The sequence below is a fragment of the Canis lupus genome, chromosome X (genome assembly GCF_003254725.2).
Source record: "Canis lupus dingo isolate Sandy chromosome X, ASM325472v2, whole genome shotgun sequence".
NCBI classification, from domain to species: Eukaryota; Metazoa; Chordata; class Mammalia; order Carnivora; family Canidae; genus Canis; species Canis lupus.
The window spans coordinates 15,758,734-15,779,551 of NC_064281.1; the positions used below are offsets into that span (position 1 = coordinate 15,758,734).

Consider the following 20,818-nt stretch of genomic DNA (forward strand, 5'->3'; position numbering starts at 1 on the left):
AAGAGATGGGAGAAGCAAGTGAACCCGAAAGGCCATGCCACGTTAAGCAGTGTGCAGTGCCACATCTTCTGCTATGACTTCTTTTCTGAAACACACCACCCTGTCTCCTATTAGTGTTGATTTGAGTTTTATTGGGTTAATTTATGCTTAATTTGCAAATCTGTGTCAGGTTTATACTTACAAATGAGCCAAAAGCAAAAGGAGTTTTTATCTAGTTAAGTGCCTGGATCTTCAAGTATTATTATTATTAAAAAGTCTAAGGCAATCAAAAAGAAAGGAGAGGTGGGGGAGGCCTAGGTGGCTCAGAATTGGTTAAGCATCTGACTCTTGAATTCACCTCAGGTCATGATCTCAGGGTCCTGAGAGAGCCCCACATCAGGCTCAGTGGGGAGTCTGCCTGAGATTCCATCTCTTCCTCTCCTTCTGCCCCTCCTCTCTCTCTCTAAGAAATAAATAAATCTTGAAAAAAAAAAAAGGAAGGAAAATCTGACATGCACTACAACACAGATGAACCCCGAAGACATTACACCAAGTGAAATAAGCCAGTCACAAAAGGACCAATAGGGTATCATTCCATTTACAGGAGGTTCCTGGGGTGGTGAAAAATCAGAGAGCCAGAAAGTAGGACAGTGGTCACCAGGGGCTGGAGGCAGGGGCAATGGGGAGTTAGTGTTTACAGGGCATGGAGTTTTTCAGGTGGGGAAGATTGAAAAGTTCTGGAGAAGGACAGTGGCAATAGTTGTACAACATGAATGCGCTCAATGCTAATGAACTCTACACTTAAAATGGTAAAAATGATAAATTTTATGTTATGCATATTGGACCACAGTAAAAATAAATAAATAAAAGCTAATAAGCACTTTCAAATGTTTAAAGCCAAACAGGGATTCCTGGAAACCAATTTCCTTGTGAGGGGACCTCCCACATTACTCATTTGAGAAACTCTGCTCTATTTGGTTTCTCTGTAGACCTCCAGCGAGGAGGGAGTTTCAGAAACTGCCTAAACCTTGTCATATCTCAGAAAGTTGTCTTCTGACTTGATGTGTGTTCCTCAAATTAAGACCTTTCCCTCTTTATGGATAAAGAGAACTTCTAAAAGCAAACACCCTTTGGTTTGACAGTTTATTTCATTGTGTGGTTCCTGAAATAATCACATCGCACTCTCCCTCCCAGTTAGGAAATGAAAGTTAACTAAAATGTTTCATTGAAAGGAACCTTAGCTACCCCTGAGTTCCTCTGGTTATCAAATCTTACACTTAACAGGCACTCAATAAATACTTGTAGAAGTTCATTGAATTCCAATAATGGCAGCATTGGGTCAACCGTCTTGTTCGTTCTACCAGTATGAGCTAGTTATGTTCACAATCTGAAAATGTAAGGAAGAGAGAAAGTATGTGGTACAGATTAGCGACCAATGCTCTCTAACATGTACTATCATGAAGTTTAGAACTTTCACAGAAACTTACCCCTGAGAGGGCACCATAAATACTTAACTAATTTTTTATCAGGTACAGCTGACATTTGGCGTACGCTTGTTCGCTGAGGAATAAATACTTTACACAATGCTATCCATTAATGAAACTGATGCACCGTGAAGGCAAGGTTTTGAGATGGTTCTTCTGGCCTGGATCTGGAGAGTCTTACCAGCCTCACCTGTTGCCCTTCAAAGCTAAAAGCATAACATTTTTCAGGGAGTGTATGATGAGGACACAAAGCTAAGCTCAGAAACATGGGAGGGTTATTACAGCCATGGCCTTTCCTTTGTCGGCACATGACTTAGACCCACATCCCAGCAAAATATAGTCACACTGAGGACCCAAGGCCTCCAAGACACAGTTTTCCCTGTGGTTCTGGAAAAGATCCTTTCAATGCCAGTCAGGGCATGAAGTGAGTGGAAGGAGGGAAGGAGAAAAGAAACAGAAGGAACCAAACCCCCAAGGGTTTCACCTTTCACTGTGTATACCTTAATCTCACACCTGAATGCTAAACCAAGATTAATCACCTCAAAATGGCACAATGAAAAGGGTACGGTGCTGTGGACTATGAAAGGCACGCTAGCAATCTCCTTCAGAGGTGTCTCTCTTCCCCCACTCCGGTCTCTATTCCTGTCTCTCTCTCTCTCTCTCTCTCTCACACACACACACACACACACGCGCGCGCGCGCGCACATGAAGCACATATAGTACAGAAGAGATGATAAGCCAAGTGAGCACATAGTTTCTTTTTTTAACATTTTATTTATTTATTCATGAGAGACACACAGAGAGAGAGAGAGAGAGAGGCAGAGACACAGGCAGAGGGAGAAGCAGGCTCCATCCAGGAAGCCTGACGTGGGACTTGATCCCAGGTCTCCAGGATCAGGCCCTGAGCTGAAGGCGGCACTAAACCGCTGAGCCACCCGGGCTGCCCAAGCACATAGTTTCTTGAACTAAAACTGAAAGCAAGCACAGGACGGCAAGTACCCCACCGATCCCCATGTAATAATCCCCACAGACTCAAGTCCTCTCCATCATCATCATCATCTTCATTATCACCGGCCATTCTAATCACTGTGGGGGCTATGGGAACCAAGGAATGGATATAAAATGACACCCTACCTACAACCTGAATTTCTTAAGGGATAAAAAGGAAAATGATGTCCATCATATCCCTATTTATAATATCAAGATTATGTAAACAATCTAACTGCTCAAATGAGAGGGAAATGGCTAAATAAACTGAGAACTGTGAGCTCGGATATTCAGCAACTAAAAACACTGGCTTTGAAGATGGCTATGAAGGTAAAAAACAAAAACAAAACAAAACACCAGGCCATACAATTACATTTATTACAATCCATGCACACATATCCACAAGTATGCAGTAAAAAGACTGAAAAGACATACACCAAAATAAAATGATAGTGGCTGCATCAAAGTACAGTTTGGGCTGTCAATTTAAATTCTCCTGCTTACTATTTTCTAAACCCTATAATATAGTCGCTATATATTTATAGCAAAGAAATTTAAGGTTCGAGAATATTGGAGCTAGAAATAGAAGTAGCCTAGAACCGCCAGTTCCCAGGCAGGTCCTGCAAGGTGAGCCCCAGCTGACAGGGAGACCAAACCGCCACCGGCTGCCCCCACACCCCCAGTCCTGGGCTCCCCCCTCACCCTCAGCCCAGGCTCCCCCCAAACCTCCAGCCTGGGGCAGTGGCAGAGGCTCCTCCCACAAGCCCACACCCCCAACCACTTGGCCAAGGTTTCTTCTCCCCCAGGGGGCCCACACCTCCTGCTGTGGCTTTGTGACCTGAGACTGCACTGAAGATAGGACAGTTTCACCTCATCTCATGGCCACAGTACTTGTACTGAGCAAAGGAGGTAGTGATGGTGATGGGGTGACATGGGTGGGAAATTTGGAGGCCAGGGCAACAATGGTGGGAGAGCTCTCAGGAAGCAAGGGGAGGGTTGTGAGAAGGGGCCCTGAGGAAATGACAGGGTGTTGGGGAGGGAGAGGAAGAAGAGGAGGAGGTGGAGGAGACAGGAGGTAGAGGGTGGGAAAAGAGGGGCAGGAGGAAGAGGACGGAAGCCGAAGAATGGTAAGGAGGGAGGAAAAGGCAGGGGTGTGGAGAAGAAGGAACAGGGGTGAGAAGGGGGGACAGACAGACATAGGAGAGGAGGGCTGAGGAAGAGAGAGGGTGGAACAGTGAGGAGGTGGGAAAGACGGAAGGAAAGAGAGACAGACAGAAAGGAAAGGAAAGGAAAGGAAAGGAAAGGAAAGGAAAGGAAAGGAAAGGAAAGGAAAGGGAAAAGGAAAAGGGAAAGGGAAGGAAAGGAAAAGGGACAGGGAAAGGGAAAGGGAAAAGGAAAAGGAAAAGGAAAGCAGAGGGAAAAGGGACAAAAAAGAGAGGGGCTCTGGGAAGGGAAGGAGAGAAAGAGAGGGAGGGCAAGAAGTTGAGAGGAGGCTGGGTAGAGGGGCTAGAGGTGGACAGTTGAGAATGACAGGGTTCAAAGGAAGAGAAAATGGGGGGGGGGGGGGGACACCTGGGTGGCTCAGCAGTTAAGCACCCATCTCCGGCCCAGGGCATGATCCTGGAGTCCTGGGATCGAGTCCCATGTTGGGCTCCCTGCATGGAGCCTGCTTCTCCCTCTGCCTGTGTCTCTGCCTCTCTGTGTCTCTCATGAATAAATAAATAAAATCTTTTAAAAAAGAGAAAATTGGGGAAAGGGTGGGGGTGACAAGATGTGGGGGAGGGAGACAGAGAGGGTGCTAGGGGAGGGTGTGAGGAAAGAGGGGGAACAAAGAAAAAAGTGGGGGGAGAAGGTGGGAGGAGGGAGGGAAGAGGAATTACTTGGGAGGCAGCAGAGGAGAGAGCCAACAGGGACGAGTGAAGGGGAGGTGGTAGGAGGGTGGGAGAGAGAACTGGGGTGGGGGGAGTGAGGGATTGGAGGTAGAGTGAGGTGCCCAAAAAAGGGTGTGGAGGAGAAAGTGCAGAGGAGAGAAGGCTTGAGGCTGGAGAGAAGCAACAGGCCAGACACTAGGGGGACAGTCCCCTGCCCCCTCTCTTCTTTGTCTCTCCGACTGGGCAGTTAACTCATCACCAGGCAGTGTCTGTTTTTCACAATGCCTTGATCTCTTCCTCCATTTAAAAACCCACAGGTTCCCTAAAAGTGCCAGATAGTGTCACAACTGTACCCTACCCCACAGTGTGCTATCATCACCCATCCAAATGCCCCCAAAGCCACATCTACACGTTTTTACGTGCTGCCCATGCAAAAGGAAAATGAAGGTGAGTTACACGATTGGGGTCTCAAAAGGATACAAATAACCCCATCACTCGCTCACTCTCACTTGGAAGCACAACTGTGGCTGGCATGGCCAGGAGCCCTTCCTCAAGGGAGCCTTATGAAAGGGACTCCAAAGACGGATGGAACATCCTCAAAGGCTCCAGCACCACCTCACACCAATCACCCCTTTGTCAAGAGAAAGCCAAGAAAAATGGGCACAGGGCACTTTCAGGTATTCTGGATTATGGCATTCATGCATCCCCATTTATAGTGTCTGCCCCAAGAGTGGCCCCCAAGTCCCCCCATCTCATCAGCACTGCTCCCAGGGGCAGGGTTTCATTTGGATCATGGCTGCCCCAGTGCCTAGCACACACCTGGCACCAAGCAGACCCTCCTTCATTTACATTTGCACGGGACCTGAACTGGGCACGTCATTCCCCTCACAGAAGTGGGCTCACAGCAGTCACCTGTGTATCTTCAGTGGGTGACACTGACTACAGTGGGCTCAGTCTTGCTAATAGGAATTTGGAACTGGGATGATGAATCAAGTCATTCTTAACAGTGGCTGGAACTGTGGCATATGCCCCATGAATGAGTCGCACAGAAAGCAAAAGGGGGACAGGGGCAGGGAGGAGAGATGGTCAGATAGCACGTGGGGCAGCTGGCCCATCCCTGGTTCTGGGGCTCCCTGGGGCCCTTGGGTTGCATGAGAGGCCCCTGTGGTCCTGTAATAAGCCCTCCTTTTCAGATGAACAGGGTCTGCTTGGCTTCCTCACTTGAAGAAAGTCCTTACTGCACATGCTTGCACACTCGTGCATGCATGCATGCTTGCACACACACACACACAATATGAAGCAGGAGACAGCCCTAACCCAGTGAAGAAGCATGGTCTTGATCAGTTAAGATCCAAAGCTAAGGAGTAAACAGCAGCATCTCCTAGGGAACTCTCCCAAAATATGCCTGTCAGCCCATCAAAATCAGATGAAGAAGACCCAGGCATACAGCTCTGATGCACATCCCCAGGGGAGGAAGCCACCAGCTACACAAAAGTTCTCTGGTCCCTTCAGGCGCTGGGGTGTCAGAATAAGTGTTGGACTCTTGGTTTAGGCTCAGGTCATGATCTTGGGGCCCTGAGATTGAGCCCTACATCATCGGGTTCAGGGCTCAACATGGAGTCTGCTGGAGATTCTCTTCCTTTCCCTCTCCCTCCCTCTCTGCCCTTCCCCTTGCATACTCTCTCAATCAATCAATCAATCTTAAAGAAAAAATAAGAAGTTCTATCAGCAATTAATCATAACATAAAATGGAGGGAGAAATAATGGAAATGCCTGTGTGCTGGTACAGGCATGAACCCTGCCTGGAAGAATTTGGGAGAAATAAAACACAGGCAGCCTGGAGGGGGTGGGGGTGCTGGAGTAGGGGGAGGTGGAGGGACCATCAGAGAATCTGGAAGACTGGGATTAGGAAGGACACCTGTCACTGTGAGCACTTAGCTCCTTCTGAATTTTGAAACACATGGATGTATAACCTCTTCCAGAAACTGACTTTAAAATATGTTTTTAAAATTTCCCCAGCAAGCAGCTGTAGGCTCGATGCCCAACAAAGGGATGAGCACTGAGAACTGCTTCCCTTTGCAAATTTTGCCCTCAATTGTGAGCCCACTATTCCTATTCTCTGCCCAGACCCCCCAAGGCTAATTACTTTCTTTTCATTTCTTTCCTGACATTCAAAGGTAGCAATTAAGCTAAAACATCACCATCAATTTCCCAACACTTGCTCTGCCCAACCTGCTTAGGTGTCAACAAGGAGCTAATTGACAGACTGTATTTGGGTTGACACCTCTGTTGTCCACCTAATATTTTATTGAGAACAAGAGGGTAGTGAGAAATTGCTGGTTAAGTGATGAAAAACTATCCCATTTTGTTCATAGTGAAGAGGGGTTTTGGTGTTTGGTTTTTGAATGATCAAAACAGGAGGAAGGCAATGCCCATTTAAGAAGCCATTCATGTCAAATGAATTTTACCCAGAAGCTAGCATGTAAAATATTCAGGCAGAAGGTAGCATCCAGAACAGTCTGGTGAAGAAAATGAATATCCATGAAGAAGCTGGCTAAGAGGAGAAGAGAGCAAAGCCAGGAAGGCCTTTTCCAGTTCTTATCCAAAACAACATTCAAGCACCTCCTTCCAGCTCTAGGCACAAAAATGAGAACTAGTTGGAATAATTAGGGAGGACACTAAGCTAATTAAAGACTTTTCACACAGGGAGTGGGTGTGTGATGAATAAAACTAGTGCAGTCCCAGAGGACCAGACCTAGAACAGGGCCCAAACCCTTCCAAGCCTAGAACAGTCCAGAAAAATCCAACAGAAACACAAGAGCTGGTGTTTACATACTGACTGATAAGAAGTTGAAATGGTGAAAAGGAGATGGTGATTTAAACCATCTATACATGCTGCACTCAGGGGCTTAAGGACTTAAATTTGTTAGGCAAAGTGAATAATTAATGAGCAATTCAATATTTATAGTATTTAATCCAAGACACTGAGGAGGAAACAGCAGTATGAATCGAATAGCACTTCATCTTGCCACTCTGTCCCCCACCTGGGGGCAGACCAGCGGGGGTTGGGGGGGGCACACAACTTCCGTGGCCACTGAAAGGAAATCAGCTTAAGGCCTTTACTGGGCTTTTCTTGCCCACTGAATACAGTTCAGTGAGGACAAACGTCACTGAGGATTTTTTTCTTATTAGTGTTTTTTCTTCCCGAAGCTAAGTATAAGCACAGTTTATCACCGCAGTAAGGCCCACGAGCTGCATTTTGCTTTGTTGAAGCGTCCCCTAATGAAAACTGTAGACTTGCCTGTAAGATATTTAGCCATAAAAGAACAATCAGGTTGAAAACCAAGTGCTCACAGTCACCCAGGATGCCCGTGTACCTTTGCCAACTAAAAGAATTCGGGCAAAGAAAGGTACAACTCTGTCAACCTTCTATGTGCAGATTCGAGGGATTGGTTTGGCGGTGCAGTGCTTTCTCCCGTGACTGAAATATCCTAATGAACCCCAGTAATTGCCAAGAGGTTATCCAAGCAACTAACACACAAATGCTTCAGGATGGAAAAGGAAATTCACAAGTCCCCCAAGGGGTGAGAGGGGTGTAACTTGGGGAGGTGGCTAGAGGGACAGAGCAAAGATGAAGTGCCTCCCAAAGGAAACACTGACCAAAAACATTCAAAATCAACAAAGCTATACTTTCTCTTTTCCTGTGTTGCTTTGGAATCTTAACTGGGTCCCTTGGGCTCCCACCCGGTGTTCTCCAAAGTGCTCGGGTGGCCAGGAGCCCCCGTGGGACATGGATTCTATGCTTCAAGTTCGACACTTGCCAGGGAAGGGTGATGAAAACGTTTTCAAAACAGACACCGGGGCTAGTTGCACAACACTGTGAACGTACTTAATGCCATGAAACTGAGGACTTATAAATGGTCAAAACGGCAAATTTGGTTCAAGCTATTTCATCACGATTTTAAAAACTAATAATGTAATATGCCAAAAACCACTGAACTGCACACTTTAGATGAGTGAATTGTAAGATATGTGAATTATATCTCAATAAAGCTATTTTTTAAAAAAATTTACCAGGGAGGGATCCCTGGATGGCTCAGTGGTTTAGCACCTGCCTTTGGCCCAGGGCATGATCTTCGAGTCACAGGATCAAGTCCCATATCGGGCTCCCTGCATGGAGGCTGCTTCTCTCTCTGCCTCTTTCTCTCTCTGTGTCTCTCATGAATAAATAAATAAAATCTTAAAAAAAATTTACTAGGGAAACAGCCTGTAGAAAGAGCCTCCCTGGGCGAAGCAGGACCCTGACGTTTACTGAGAGCCTACCTGTATGCGGGGCTGGTTCTTTCCCATTTCCAGGAAGCAGGGTCCTGCAGCCAGGGGACCTTGTCACTCTGGTTCTCAGAGTCGCAGTCTCATCATCTGACGGTGTGGGCTGCCATGACTGCCAAGGACCTTTCCAGCTCTTCAGTTCCAGGGACTGATGTGTGAGTGGCAGAAGGACCCACCATCTGCCACTCGGCACATAAGCACGTCCCACTAGGAAGGCAACACATCAGGGAAGCCAAACACAGGAGAAAGAAGTTTAACAACTTTGCGACCCAGGGAGTGACAGAGGAGCATGAGCTGTGTTAAGACACTTTCTACTCAGAGGACAAAATGGTGAAAGAATGCCAAAGAGCCCAGCCCTGCTTTCTTTCCAGTGACCTCTTGATTTATTCATAAAACAAAGGCTGTGGCTACAGAGGAGACCTTGTGTCCAGAGCAGCTGATGATTAAGAAAGGAAATGGCACCTCAACCATCTGTGTAACACTCAGAGCAGGCTTCCCCCACTTTTGGGGCCGGATAACTGCTGGGGGGCTGTCGTGTACATCGTAGGATGTGTGGCAGCATCTCTGGCCCTCAGATGCCAGTAGACTGCCCTCCCCACACCAGCTGTGACAACCAAGTGTCTCCAGCCATTGCCAAATGTTCCCCTGCAGGGCAAAACTGCCCCTGGTCGAGAACTCCTGCCAGAGAGAATTTTCTTTCTTGTCTCTGCAGTGGTTTGTTGAAGCTGTGTGACATGCAGCATTATCCTTCTCATCCACTGTGGTGGAGGCCACCATGAACTGTCAGCAAACAGACCCTGTCAGCACGTCGGCCCTGGGGGATCTTACAGAAATGCACGCACACCCCTGGCAGCCAACAGCTTTCCGAGAATTTCAAGCAGGAACCACACTTGGGTGAAAGGGTTACTCATTCATTCATTCAGTGACACACGGCACTTAGTGCATGCTGGGCAATGAGCCAGGGCAATGAAGTTGGGGACACCCTGTCGGAGATGAACAGACTTCATACAAGATGATGTGTTCTATAGCAATCTTTGGAGCAAGCCTCCAAAGATTAACAAGAGGCATAGTAGACTGTCTAACAGCCCCCTAAAGATGTCCACATCTGAAACCCCAGAACCTGTGAATATGTTCTTCCCATGGCAAACAGGACTTGTCAGATTGCTTAAGGGGCCTGAGATGGGGAGGACAGCCTGACTTATCCAGGCAGGTCCAACAGAGCATAACGGTCTTTAAAAAAGGGGAGGCCGGGGATCCCTGGGTGGCGCAGCGGTTTGGCGCCTGCCTTTGGCCCAGGGCGCGATCCTGGAGACCCGGGATCGAGTCCCACATCGGGCTCCCGGTGTGTGGAGCCTGCTTCTCTCTCTGCCTGTGTCTCTGCCCCTCTCTCTCTCACTGTGTGACTATCATAAATAAATAAATAAAATTTTAAAAAAAAGATAATTATTAAAAAATAAAAAAATAAAAAAATAAAAATAAAAAAGGGGAGGCGGGAGGTTCAGAGTAAGAGAGGAGATGTGACGACAGAAACAGAGGTTAGAGTGATGTGGGCACAAGCCAAGGAGTGTGGGCGCCTCTTCCAGAAGCTGGAAAAGGCAAGGTAATAGATTCTTCTCTAGAGCTTCCAGAAGGAATGAAGCCCTGCCTACCCCTTAATATCAACCCAGTAAGACCCATTTTGGACCTCTGACCTCCAGAAGTGTAAGATTACAAATGTATGCTGTTTTAAGCTACTGGATTTGTAGTATTTTGTTACCACGGCAAGAGGAACCTAAGACAGACTAGAAGGCAGAGAAGAGGGTGGAATCTCTTCCCCATGAAGGGAACTGCATGGGCAAGGCTGAGACGCCTGAACAAGCATGGAACAAACCAAGGCAGGGGTGGCTGCCGAGCTTCTCAAAGGCTTTGCTAAGGTGTTCAGGATCTAAAGCATCTACAGAAGAGTGGTGACATGGGGTTAATTCCAGAAACACTTGGAGCTCGACTGTACACTGGAAAGAGCTGAGAGAAGGGAGAAGGGAAAGGAAGAAGAGGTGAAGCAAACAGTGGAATAGCTATGGAAGTGACAGGAAAGGTGTTGGTACCCTCCAGGAAATGGGGACTAGGGAGGAGAAGTACTGAGCACAGTGGATAGCAGGCTGTTTGTAGTGTCTAAGACACACCCAGGTGAAGTTGGCTAGAAGGTTAGGAATAATAATTAACTTTAACTCCACCAATATCAATTTTGGGCTTCCCATGTGCCAGCACAGGGACACAATGACCAAACAGATGCAGTTCCCGCCCTCCTTAAGCATGGCAGAGAGAAGCAGAAGAGTCGGTATCAGAGTAACGTGATATGAAAGAAACCTGGCCAGCCATTGCTGGCTTGGAAGATGCAAGTGGGCCATGAGCCAAGGAATGCAGAAGGCTCTGGAAACTGGAAAAAGCAAGGAAAGGGATTCTCCCCTAGAGCCTCCAGAAGGAATGCAGTCCTGCCCACATCTTGATCTTAGCCCAGTGAGACCTATATTGGACTTCTGATCTCCGGAACTTTAAAGATAATAAACTGATGACATTTGGGGGCACCAAGTGTTTGGTAATTTATGACAGCAGCAATCAGAAGCTAACACAGATACCAGGTACAGAAAAATCAAGAACAAATATCAAAAACTCTAATAATGCTAACAATGTATTTTATTTTTTATTTTTTTAAGATTTATTTATTTATTCATGAGAGACACGGTGGGGGGCAGAGACACAGGCAGAGGGAGAAGCAGGCTCCCCGCGGGAGCCCCATGCAAGACTCGAACCCGGGATCATGCCCTAAGCCGAAGGCAGATGCTCAACTGCTGAACCACCCAGGCATCCCTAACAATGTATTTTAATGTCCCTTCTAAAGAAGAAAAGACTGGTGTGATGCTCTGGTAAACATCCGAGCATCACCGAGATGGGCCAGCTAGTGTCACTAATGCCCAGGTGCTGGGGTCTGGCATGGATGTGGTTCATGGAAGAATCAACAGTGTACTGTTCTAGTGACTCCACAGAGGTTTGTTCTGAACTAGGAACATATTTTTCTCCTTCTCTAATGCCATGTGTCACTTATAACAATATCTTATATTTGACCAGAGTGCCCATGTGCTCTTCAGTGACCCACATACTCTGAAGCTCAGCTTTCTCACCTGCAAGGCAAGGAGGTTCTATGCCCCGACCTTGACCATGCATGAGAACCACTGGGGGTCTCCTTAAAACACAAATTGCTGGGCAGCCCGGGTGGTTCAGCAGTTTAGCGCCTGCCTTCAGCCCAGGTCGTGATCCTGGAGTCCTGGGATCGAGTCCCACATCGGGCTCCCTTCATGGAGCCTGCTTCTCCCTCTGCCTGTGTCTCTGCCTCTCTCTCTCTCTCTCTCATGAATAAATAAATAAAATCTTAAGAAAAAAACACAAATTGCTGGGCTCCACCCCCACCCCCCATGCCCCCTTCCTCCTTCAGTAGGTAGAAATGGTGGCCAGAAAATGTGCATCTCTAACAAGATCCCAGAGAGGCCGATCCTGCTGGCTGGGAGACCACACTCTGAGAATCACTGTATCAGACTCTCCTCTCATGATGAAGGGATTCAAGTATTTTCCGGCCCTCATCCTTCCATTAAGAGCGGCCTTGACTTTGGTTCTCAGCAGCTTGCTCTGTGTGGCTCTGTATCTCTTGCCCTGTATTTCAGGTATCCACTGCGCTTAATGTAGAACAGTCCGCAGACCAGAGCTGGCCCATGTTAAGGAAGCAGCCACAAAATACACCTACAGGGCCATGTCCTCCCCGATCACCTCCTCTTCCCTGCCCCCCTTTATCACTTAGTAAGCTCAGAAAAGCAGCCCCGGCCATCCGGGAGCAGGCCGGGCAGTCTCCTCCACTGACCAGACAATTCCCAGGACACCAACATCAGACAAGGCCACTCTGTGACCGGGATGGGACAAGACCAAAACAAGACCACTCTGTAATCCCGTCTGAACACGGAGAACAAGCGAACCTTGTCCAAACCACAGAAGTCCCCACACATCCCCCGATCCTGGCTCATATGAGTGACTGCTGCTTCTTTACCATTCACAGCCTTTGTCCTGTCTTCCCTGCTGCTTGATAAGGTCTACCAAGGGCCCCAATCATGGAATTACCTCGCTTCCGGCCAGCCTCCAGTCCAGAGAACAGCTGGCCTCCTTAAAAGCTCCCCTAAAGCCCCTGCCACAGGCCCAGTCCTCCGTGTGGAACAGGCCCACACAGCTCCCTGCGGTCCATCGCTGCCTCGAGAGAACTGCTTGTTCCACACCAGGTGTATTGGGGCCGGGGAGGGGGGCAGTGCCAACCCCTACCCAATTTTCAGATTTCAGCTCAAACACAACCTCCTCAAAGACATCGTTCCCACCCTCTGCAGCCTAAATCACACTGCCCCTCTCTAATCTTTCGTAAGACCAGCAGGGTTTCTAATTTCGTATTATCATGGGTACTGCATCCAGGCCTACCTCTTCCACTAGCCAGAAAAGCCCAAGCTGGCAAGTCTGCGTGTGTTGCGTGCCTGTTCCTAGTACAATGCCTGGCACAAAGCAGATCAATAAACACTGCATGGATAGATGGGTGAATGGATGAATGCTGACCACTGTATGCAATCTACTTTAAAATAAATTCAAATAGAAGGGCTGATGAGAGAATGTTCGTATTGCCAAAGGAACTGAAGGTCTGTGCAACCAGGAAGGTAGCAAGGTTTTGCCAGGACCATGAGGACTATAAGGGGGTAAAGTAAGGGTTATGAGCGATAAAGGTAGAGTCTTTTCTTCCATTTTTAACTTTAGAATGTTTGTGGAGACCAACACATTACATTCATTCTAGTTTTAGTTTAGCCATAAAGCAATCTCCCACCAAAACAATATATTGCTAAAAACAGTCCAAACTTTGTTGTTACTCTGGAATTTTCTAAACAAAAATCATTTGCTGGGCTTGCAAATCCTCCACTGTTCACAGATGTGAATCGTTAATATTTGTGCAATTGTAATTACAAGAGGCTTTCCCTAGATGTGGCACTGCAGGCATCTGCCTGCAAGCTCTGAGGGCATATTCTGATGGGCTTTTGTAAGAGGCCATTTTACAACTAACTGGCTTCATTTCAGAGTTAGGGATTTGATGCTCTTCGGTTATTTTTCAGATTAAAGACTATATAATACAATTTTACTGCATTAGCCATCAACAGAAAAATCATTACCAGGCCAAGTAAGAATGCAAGTGTATCAAAGTGATATACTGGTGAAATCTTTTGAAAACCAAGGAGACTTGGGGGATCGGAGAAGGGGGCCGTGCCTGTGTGTGGACATACGCCCGTTTCAGAAATGGCACTACTGGGTAGCTCCATCAGAAGACATACAGAATCAATTGTTAAATACCTGTACTTCATCACAAATACACTGCTGAAGATGCTTTAGAAAATAACAGGTGTGGGGGCCGTCTGGCTGGCTCAGTTGGTGGGGCATGCAACTCTTGATCACAGGGTTGTGAGTTCAAGCCCCACATTGGGCATAAAGATTACCTAAAAATAAAATCTTAAAAAAAACAACCAACTCTTCAGGGTGCCTGGGTGGCTCAGTCAGTTAAGTGTCTGACTTGATTTCGGCTCAGATCATGATCTCAGGGTTGTGGGATCAAGCCCCACTTTGGGATCTGCACTGGGTGTGGAGCCTGCTTATGTTTCTCTCTCCCTGTCTCACCCCCACCCCCACTAAGAAAAAAAAGAAAAAGAAAATAGCAGGCAATCTTTAGCCATAAACTACTATAGACATCTTAAGTCCCACTATATACATGTTAATGAATTAAATCACAGCATTCATTTTAATCTTATCACCTCTAAGTATTAACACCTGAAATAAATGAAAATCAGTTTCTGCACCCCCTCGGTTTTGTAATGGTCACAGTAAAAAAAGATTAAGCTTGAAAGGGCTATAAACTGCAGAAGCAGTCTGTAATTTTCTTAGGAAGCTCTAGATAATGAAAACAGTTCAGAGTTGAATAATAAACAGGTCTGTTTCTTCTTAACCTGGACTCCTCTTCCCTCTGAGATACAGAAAGCACAATCCAGCCACAGAAGACATTTGTATTTAACTTCTTTTTTTTGTGCAACCCTCTCGGGACACACAAAAAAGGAAAGGTGATCAAAATATCGTATTTGGTTGCCTCAGGAAAAAGCAACCTGTTACTAAGGCAATCAGTAATGTTTAAAGTATATATTTCTGTTAGTAAATTAAATCATCTTACTAGGTGCCAAAGCAAAACAAGAGCATTAAGCTAAGTGTTTTGTCTTCCATCAGGCAGGAGAGTGTCATACCCCCTCATTCATTCATTCAGTCAGTCAGTCAATAAATATTTATTGAGGGCCTGCTCCACATCAAAGCAAGCAGTGGTGAGCAAAACAGTGCCAACACAGTTCTGTCCTTACAGTCATTGAGCTGACAGGGGAGATAAATGTTAACACAAATAAATATGTAATACCGCTATTTTTAAAAAGGTGCAATAGGAGAAAGGGTAACAGAGAAACTAATTTAGACTGGAGGTTGTGCAGGGACCAGAGAAGGGCACTGAGAAAAAAGTGACATTGAAGCCGAGAGGCCATCAAATTGCCACCACTTTAGAAAAGGAAAACCATTTTGGCAAATGACCGCAAATGGGATTTTAACTGCCTGTCAACAACTGATTGGGTTAAACCTTCCCCGTTCCAGCGCATCCGTCTTCGGGAGCATCCTATGACAGCTTGCCTATCAGTGCTGGACTCGCCTCCTCAAATCCTATTACCTGAACACAGAAAGGTCTCACTCTATTATGATTTATTATGATCTACAGCCTTCCTCTGCCTGGCCTAGAAACACCCAAAAATAATCTGCCAAAGGTATGAAAGACAGAGCCTGGCTGCCAGCAAGAACCTTAACTGGGTGGGCCACATGATTGCTAGCCCAGGCAATCACAAGTCCTTTGCCCAAGAAAGTGCCAGATCCTCTGGGCAAGGCGGCTCCAATACGCCAGAGTCTACACCAGGTGGGACCCGGGGGACCTAACGGTTAGTTGCCTACTTGGAACTGCTGTTCGATCAGTAAATCGAGGACTGAATCGCCAGCTCCAGTTCCCAGAGCCTTCAGACTTAGAGGATGTAGGAAGTGGCCTTTGAGCATCACGGGGCGGAGAGCTCGCCAGACTGGGAGAAGGCAGGCAGGCAGAGAGGGGGTCAGGGCCGGGGGGAGCGGGGCTCCCAGAGACGCGCCTGGCGCTCAGGGCCAGAGGACGGCGCGCCAGGCCGGGTACTGGGGCGTTTCCCGCAGCACCACCCCCGCGTCGGCCCCCAGCCCCTGGCCGCCCCGAGACCCCGAGATTCTGGCTTCCCCCGCGGGGGGCCGGGGGGACAGACACCGCGAACCCCGCGCTGGGCCGGAGCCCACCAGCTCCCAGGACCCACGTCCTCCGCGCAGAGGAGGGCGCGCTGGGGCGAGAAAATGGCCAAGACAAAACTCTCCCCGCCCACCCGAAGAGCCAACCACACCCCCTGCATCCCTCAGCCTCAGCTGCCCCGGGCCGGCCCGCGATCCTCCGCCCAGGCCCCCCGGGGGTTCCCGTCGGTGCCGCGCGGGCTCAGCAGGGACGCGAGTGGGAGGGAACGGGGGTGCACGAGGCAGGCAGGGTGCCCACCGCGGTGTCACCCGCCAGGGCCCTGCCCCCGGGGCGTCCTCCCGACTCCGCGGTCCCGGGACAGGCGCGCCGCCCGCAGGCTGAGGTGGACACCCGGGCGCCGCGGCGCGGGCAGTCCCCTACTCACCCATTGGCGTCGAGCCGGGCCGGGCCGCCGAGGCAGCGTGAAAGTTGGCGGAGGCGGGCGCGGGGGTCGGACGCCGGGACCGGGGCGCGGGGATTGGGGCGCGAGGGTCGGGACGCGGCGGCGGCTGGGCCGGCTTTCTCCTCAGTAGCGACCGCCGCGGCGGCTCAGCGCCGCCCGCTGCTGCCTCTGCTGCTGCTGCCGCTGCTGCCCCGGGGCGATTCCTGCTGCTGCTGCTGGTGCTGCTGCTGCTGCTGCATCGCGGCCCGCTGCGCCCGGCTGCGCCGGGTTTCCTGCTCCCCGCGAGTGGAAATTGCGAAAAAAAAAAAAAAAAGAAGAAGAAGAAGCGCCGCCCAGCCCAGCGCCCGGCAGCCGCGGCCGCGCAGCCCGCTCTCCCCCCTCCTCGCCGCCGCCGCCGCCGCGAAGCTCCTGCGGCTCAGCCTGCCGGGGACGCGCGGCCGCCGGGGCGGGGGCGGGGCCAACGAGGGGCGGGGCCTGTCCGGGGCGGGGCCTGTCCGGGGCGGGACCGGCGCCCGGGGCGTCCCTGTGGCCGCGGCGCTTGGGCGCCCCCCTTACCGCCCGCGGGAGAGGGACCCAGCTTCGCGAGGCCGCCCCACACCCGCGGCGGCTCGGCTTACGCCCCGGGAAATGCCGCGAGACTCCTCGAGACCGGAGGGGGGGTCGTGGGGGAGGGGGCGTCCGAGAGGGGAGCACGTGGGAAAGGAGGTGGAAGCGGCAGATCCAGAGCGTGCGACGAGAGGTGGAGGACGAGCCGGGGGAGGGGAGACCGTGGGTGGGTGAGGGAATGAACACCTGCTGAGGGTGTTGATCCCCGGGATCGGGGATCAAGGCAACCCAAAATAAGCTGTCACGCCGCGGGCTGTTGGGAAGGCAGGAGAAGGGGTCCCTATGGAGGGAGAGAAATGCTACATCCATTCAGAGCAGCGTGGGAAAGGCCGGCCAAGGGCGACTTCGGCTTATAGCCGGCGGTGGAATGGAGATTCGGGCAGACAGAGAAGAACGTAGCAGGACTGGTGGGGCACATCGCCTCGCACCAGGGACCCCCGCAGGGACCCCTCACCCCGACCCCGTGCCTGGGCCAGGTGGGGCTGGGTTGCTCAGCTGTGTTCCCAGGCTCTGATGTTCCCAAGACTCTCCTGAGACAAGGGCAGACTTCCTTCCCCAGCAGAGTACTGACTGTGCCACACAGACGCCCGGACCTGGGCCACCGACCTTTGAATAGGCACCGAAATAAAAACAGGGAATTCACAGGTAACTCACAAGCTCCTTTTTGGGTCCATTCACCACTACACCTTTCGCCATAAATACTCTGCCGGCCAGGACCACATTCATTTACCATCCGGTTATTTCCTTTTCCCTTTCCACCATCTGGTGGTAGGAAGAGATAGTGAAATAGACGGGAGACATTCAAAAAGAGAAAACAATTAAGAAATTAAATCACTGGCCCCTGAAAAACGGAGGAGGCTGAAGGTTAGTGGACCCAGAGGGGACAAATAAAGGCTGACCCCTTACCCAATATAGGGCTGTCTTCATACTTCACCCATGATGTTGGGGGCAACTCTGGTAAATTGGTTACATCCTGGGACTTCGGCAGGAAGATGTTCCGATCATTGTTTCATTAGCTTAAAAACAAACAAACCCTCTCACAGTCAGGGTCTTACCAGCAAGAGATGAGTAACGTCAACTTTCTAAATGCTTGTCCTGTGTGTCTGAGCAAGCTAAACAAGACACTAACCAAGGGGGAAAAGATGCATCCACAGAGCTGCTGAGAAGATAGTAGTGACATCAGTGGCAGACTCCTAAGGAGGGGATTAAAGAACCCGAAATGAAGAATTTGCAATGCTGGAGGCACGGAGGAACACTCGTTGCACCTGCTCCGGGGTCGGTGGTGCCTCACCCATTACCTGCCTTGGCATATCAGGATCACGAGGCCTTGCATAGGGTCTCAAAGCTGACAAACGCTGAAACTCACGGAGCCCGGCTAAGCCCACTGTTACTCGGGCTTTGTTTTTCTTGAACCCCACTCAGAAGAACTGCTCTGGGGTCTGTCTGATTCAAGAGGTGGTTCTTTTTGCTAAAGCCAGGGTCACTGGGCTACCCTATCCCTCTCTCAGGAAGACTCGGGGCTCTGAAAACGACTGGGCGTGGTTCAACACGGAGATGTCTGAGCTGGATTTATGATGGGCCAGCATCTCGGTGCTGAGGATCCTCAGCTGGCTGCCCCATGCGTTCAAGAGCAATGGGCCCAAAGTCTTTGATCAGCGTCAGTGTTACCCACCATAGCTTACCTGGATGTTGCAGAGACCAATACTCCAAACCCAGCAAACTGGTGGCTGAACCCTAGAGACCTCAAAAAAAAAAAAAAATCAGCAGCTTGTCTCATGTCCTGCTTAATCTTATTCATCTCTCTATCCTGCATGAGGAAGACAGTGTTCTTGTTTATGTTTCCTCTCAGCTCTGCATGGGTGAAGACAACCAACCTGAACTTTTGTGTTTTGTTTTTGCTTTGGTCTATTTCAAGTCATACCTTCATGAGTCAGAGAACTCTGTCCCTTACTCTTTGATCTGGGTATGCTTCCTGTATGGATAAATATGTCATTTTTTTAAAAAGATTTATTTATTTGAGGGAGAGAAGGAGAGAAAAAAGTCTCCAGCAGACTTCCCACTGAGCACAGAGACCTACACGGGGCTCCAGCCCAAGACCCTGAGATCATGACCTGAGCCAAAATCAAGAGCCTGACACTCAACTGATGGGGCCACCTAGGCGCCCCAATAAACTTATCATTATATCACCAAAGGAGGACTGATGGCAAGACTTAACATTTTTGAAAATCCTGAGCTGTGCCCTAATTTTATTGCCTTAAGTAAACTAAGTGGTATGAATTCTACTCAAACACTGTGAAGTTTCTTCATTTTAAATTTCTCTAAATTACAAAAGTGGATATTCTTTCCCACACACACGCTTACTATTTGGTTCTCCTGAATTGTTCCTATTGTCCTTTTATCTTGCTTTGAGAAACTTTTGGTGACCAGTCCAGAGGAAGTTAATGTCAAAATTCAAATCCAGCTGCTGACAAGAATAGATGTGTAATTCCTCATCCTGCCTCCCTCTAAAAGGAGTGTTGTTTAACAGAATAGTTAGTGCAATATTTCAAATTACGTGAATTCATCTCATGAATATTGCTAAACAAGTACAGTTGCATTTAATATCACATCTTTGTCCCACGGAACTCCCATTTCGACCAGAATGGATGATGCGTTTTGGAAATGGAGAATAGCTGAGGTGTGACACTTAAAATGATATCACATGACTTAAGAGGCCCCTCTGTGTTACTCAGCTGTGGTAACATTTTGGATAAAAATGGAAAGCAGTCGAGCTTCTGCCTATGAAGCTCTTACAGCTTGTCATGCTCACTCTCTTCAAGTACTCGGACTTGACATCTGTAATTTACATGTAATGAATGATACTTTGCTTTGATAACCTTTAATATCATCTTTACATTAAAAGAAATTACATGCAGAGTGCTCTACAGTAGACAGTCATTATCTGGTGCTTCTGATGAGCTTTATGGAGAAATGGAAATCTCATGGTGCCAGAAAGTAAGGAGGTGCTCAATAAAAACGATGGTGCAAAGCAAAAAGGGCACAGAAGCCAACCTGAAAGAGCTCCCAAAGCCCAAAGCTGGAACAATTCAAGCAACAAGTAACGATTCCATTGGATTATAACCCAAAGATATCATAATAGCTCTATCTTTAAGTCTATAGGGGTATAAATAAACAGCCAAGTGAAGAAGTCAGGGAGACAGAACAAGTCTTCCCTACAGAGGAATTCCAATTTATAAATGTGGAAGAAATGAGGGAAAGGGGAAATTCCCTTCCGAACACCATGGTAATAATTGAGGCAGGCACAATCCACCTCAAATTTTCAAATTAGTAGGGATAAGTCAGGGAGAAACCCTGGCAGATAGAGGCCAAGCGAGCAGTTGAGGCTTTCCACTGACCTTCTGCAGGCAAGCTTTTCCCTTTTTCCTTTGTATTGCACATGCTGGGTTCAAGGTAACTCATCTGGATCACATCAAAAGAATTAGAAATCACAGCTTGCTCTATTGCGGTTGATTTGGCTTGATAACCACTCTTGGAATGACCCACTCACTTCTCCTTTTATCTTTTTCAGTCAATGTTTTGCAACAAATCCAAGAGAACTGGTTTTACCAGCTCTATGGAGATGAAAACTAATCAAATCAAAGAAGCAGGTTGCTTATCAGACAGCTGAACTATGATTATTTTTACCAGGTTTGTAGAAAAGGCTTGCATTGCGCAGAAAAACACAAAGGAAGTC

General features: G+C 48.5%; 1 protein-coding gene across 10 annotated transcripts in view; it reads right to left on the reverse strand.

The window, feature by feature from the left end:
* Window positions 1-20,603, reverse strand: part of SH3KBP1 (SH3 domain containing kinase binding protein 1) — a 339,638-nt gene extending 319,035 nt beyond the window's left edge. For 2 of the 10 annotated variants that reach the window (XM_035711689.2, XM_035711690.2), the window contains exon 1: window positions 8,645-8,792. Coding sequence is in view for 1 of the 10 variants with exons in the window: in XM_025438119.3 (XP_025293904.2) it covers window positions 16,462-16,751; window positions 17,740-17,759 (310 nt within the window). In the remaining 9 variants the exon portion in view is untranslated. Of the gene's footprint in view, window positions 1-8,644; window positions 8,799-16,461; window positions 16,752-17,739; window positions 17,848-17,991; window positions 18,102-18,767; window positions 18,828-20,480 lie in introns of those variants that run through there. The other 8 variants (XM_025438119.3, XM_035711695.2, XM_025438092.3 and 5 more) reach the window with 8 other exon arrangements.
* Between the last annotated feature and the right edge of the window lie 215 nt (window positions 20,604-20,818).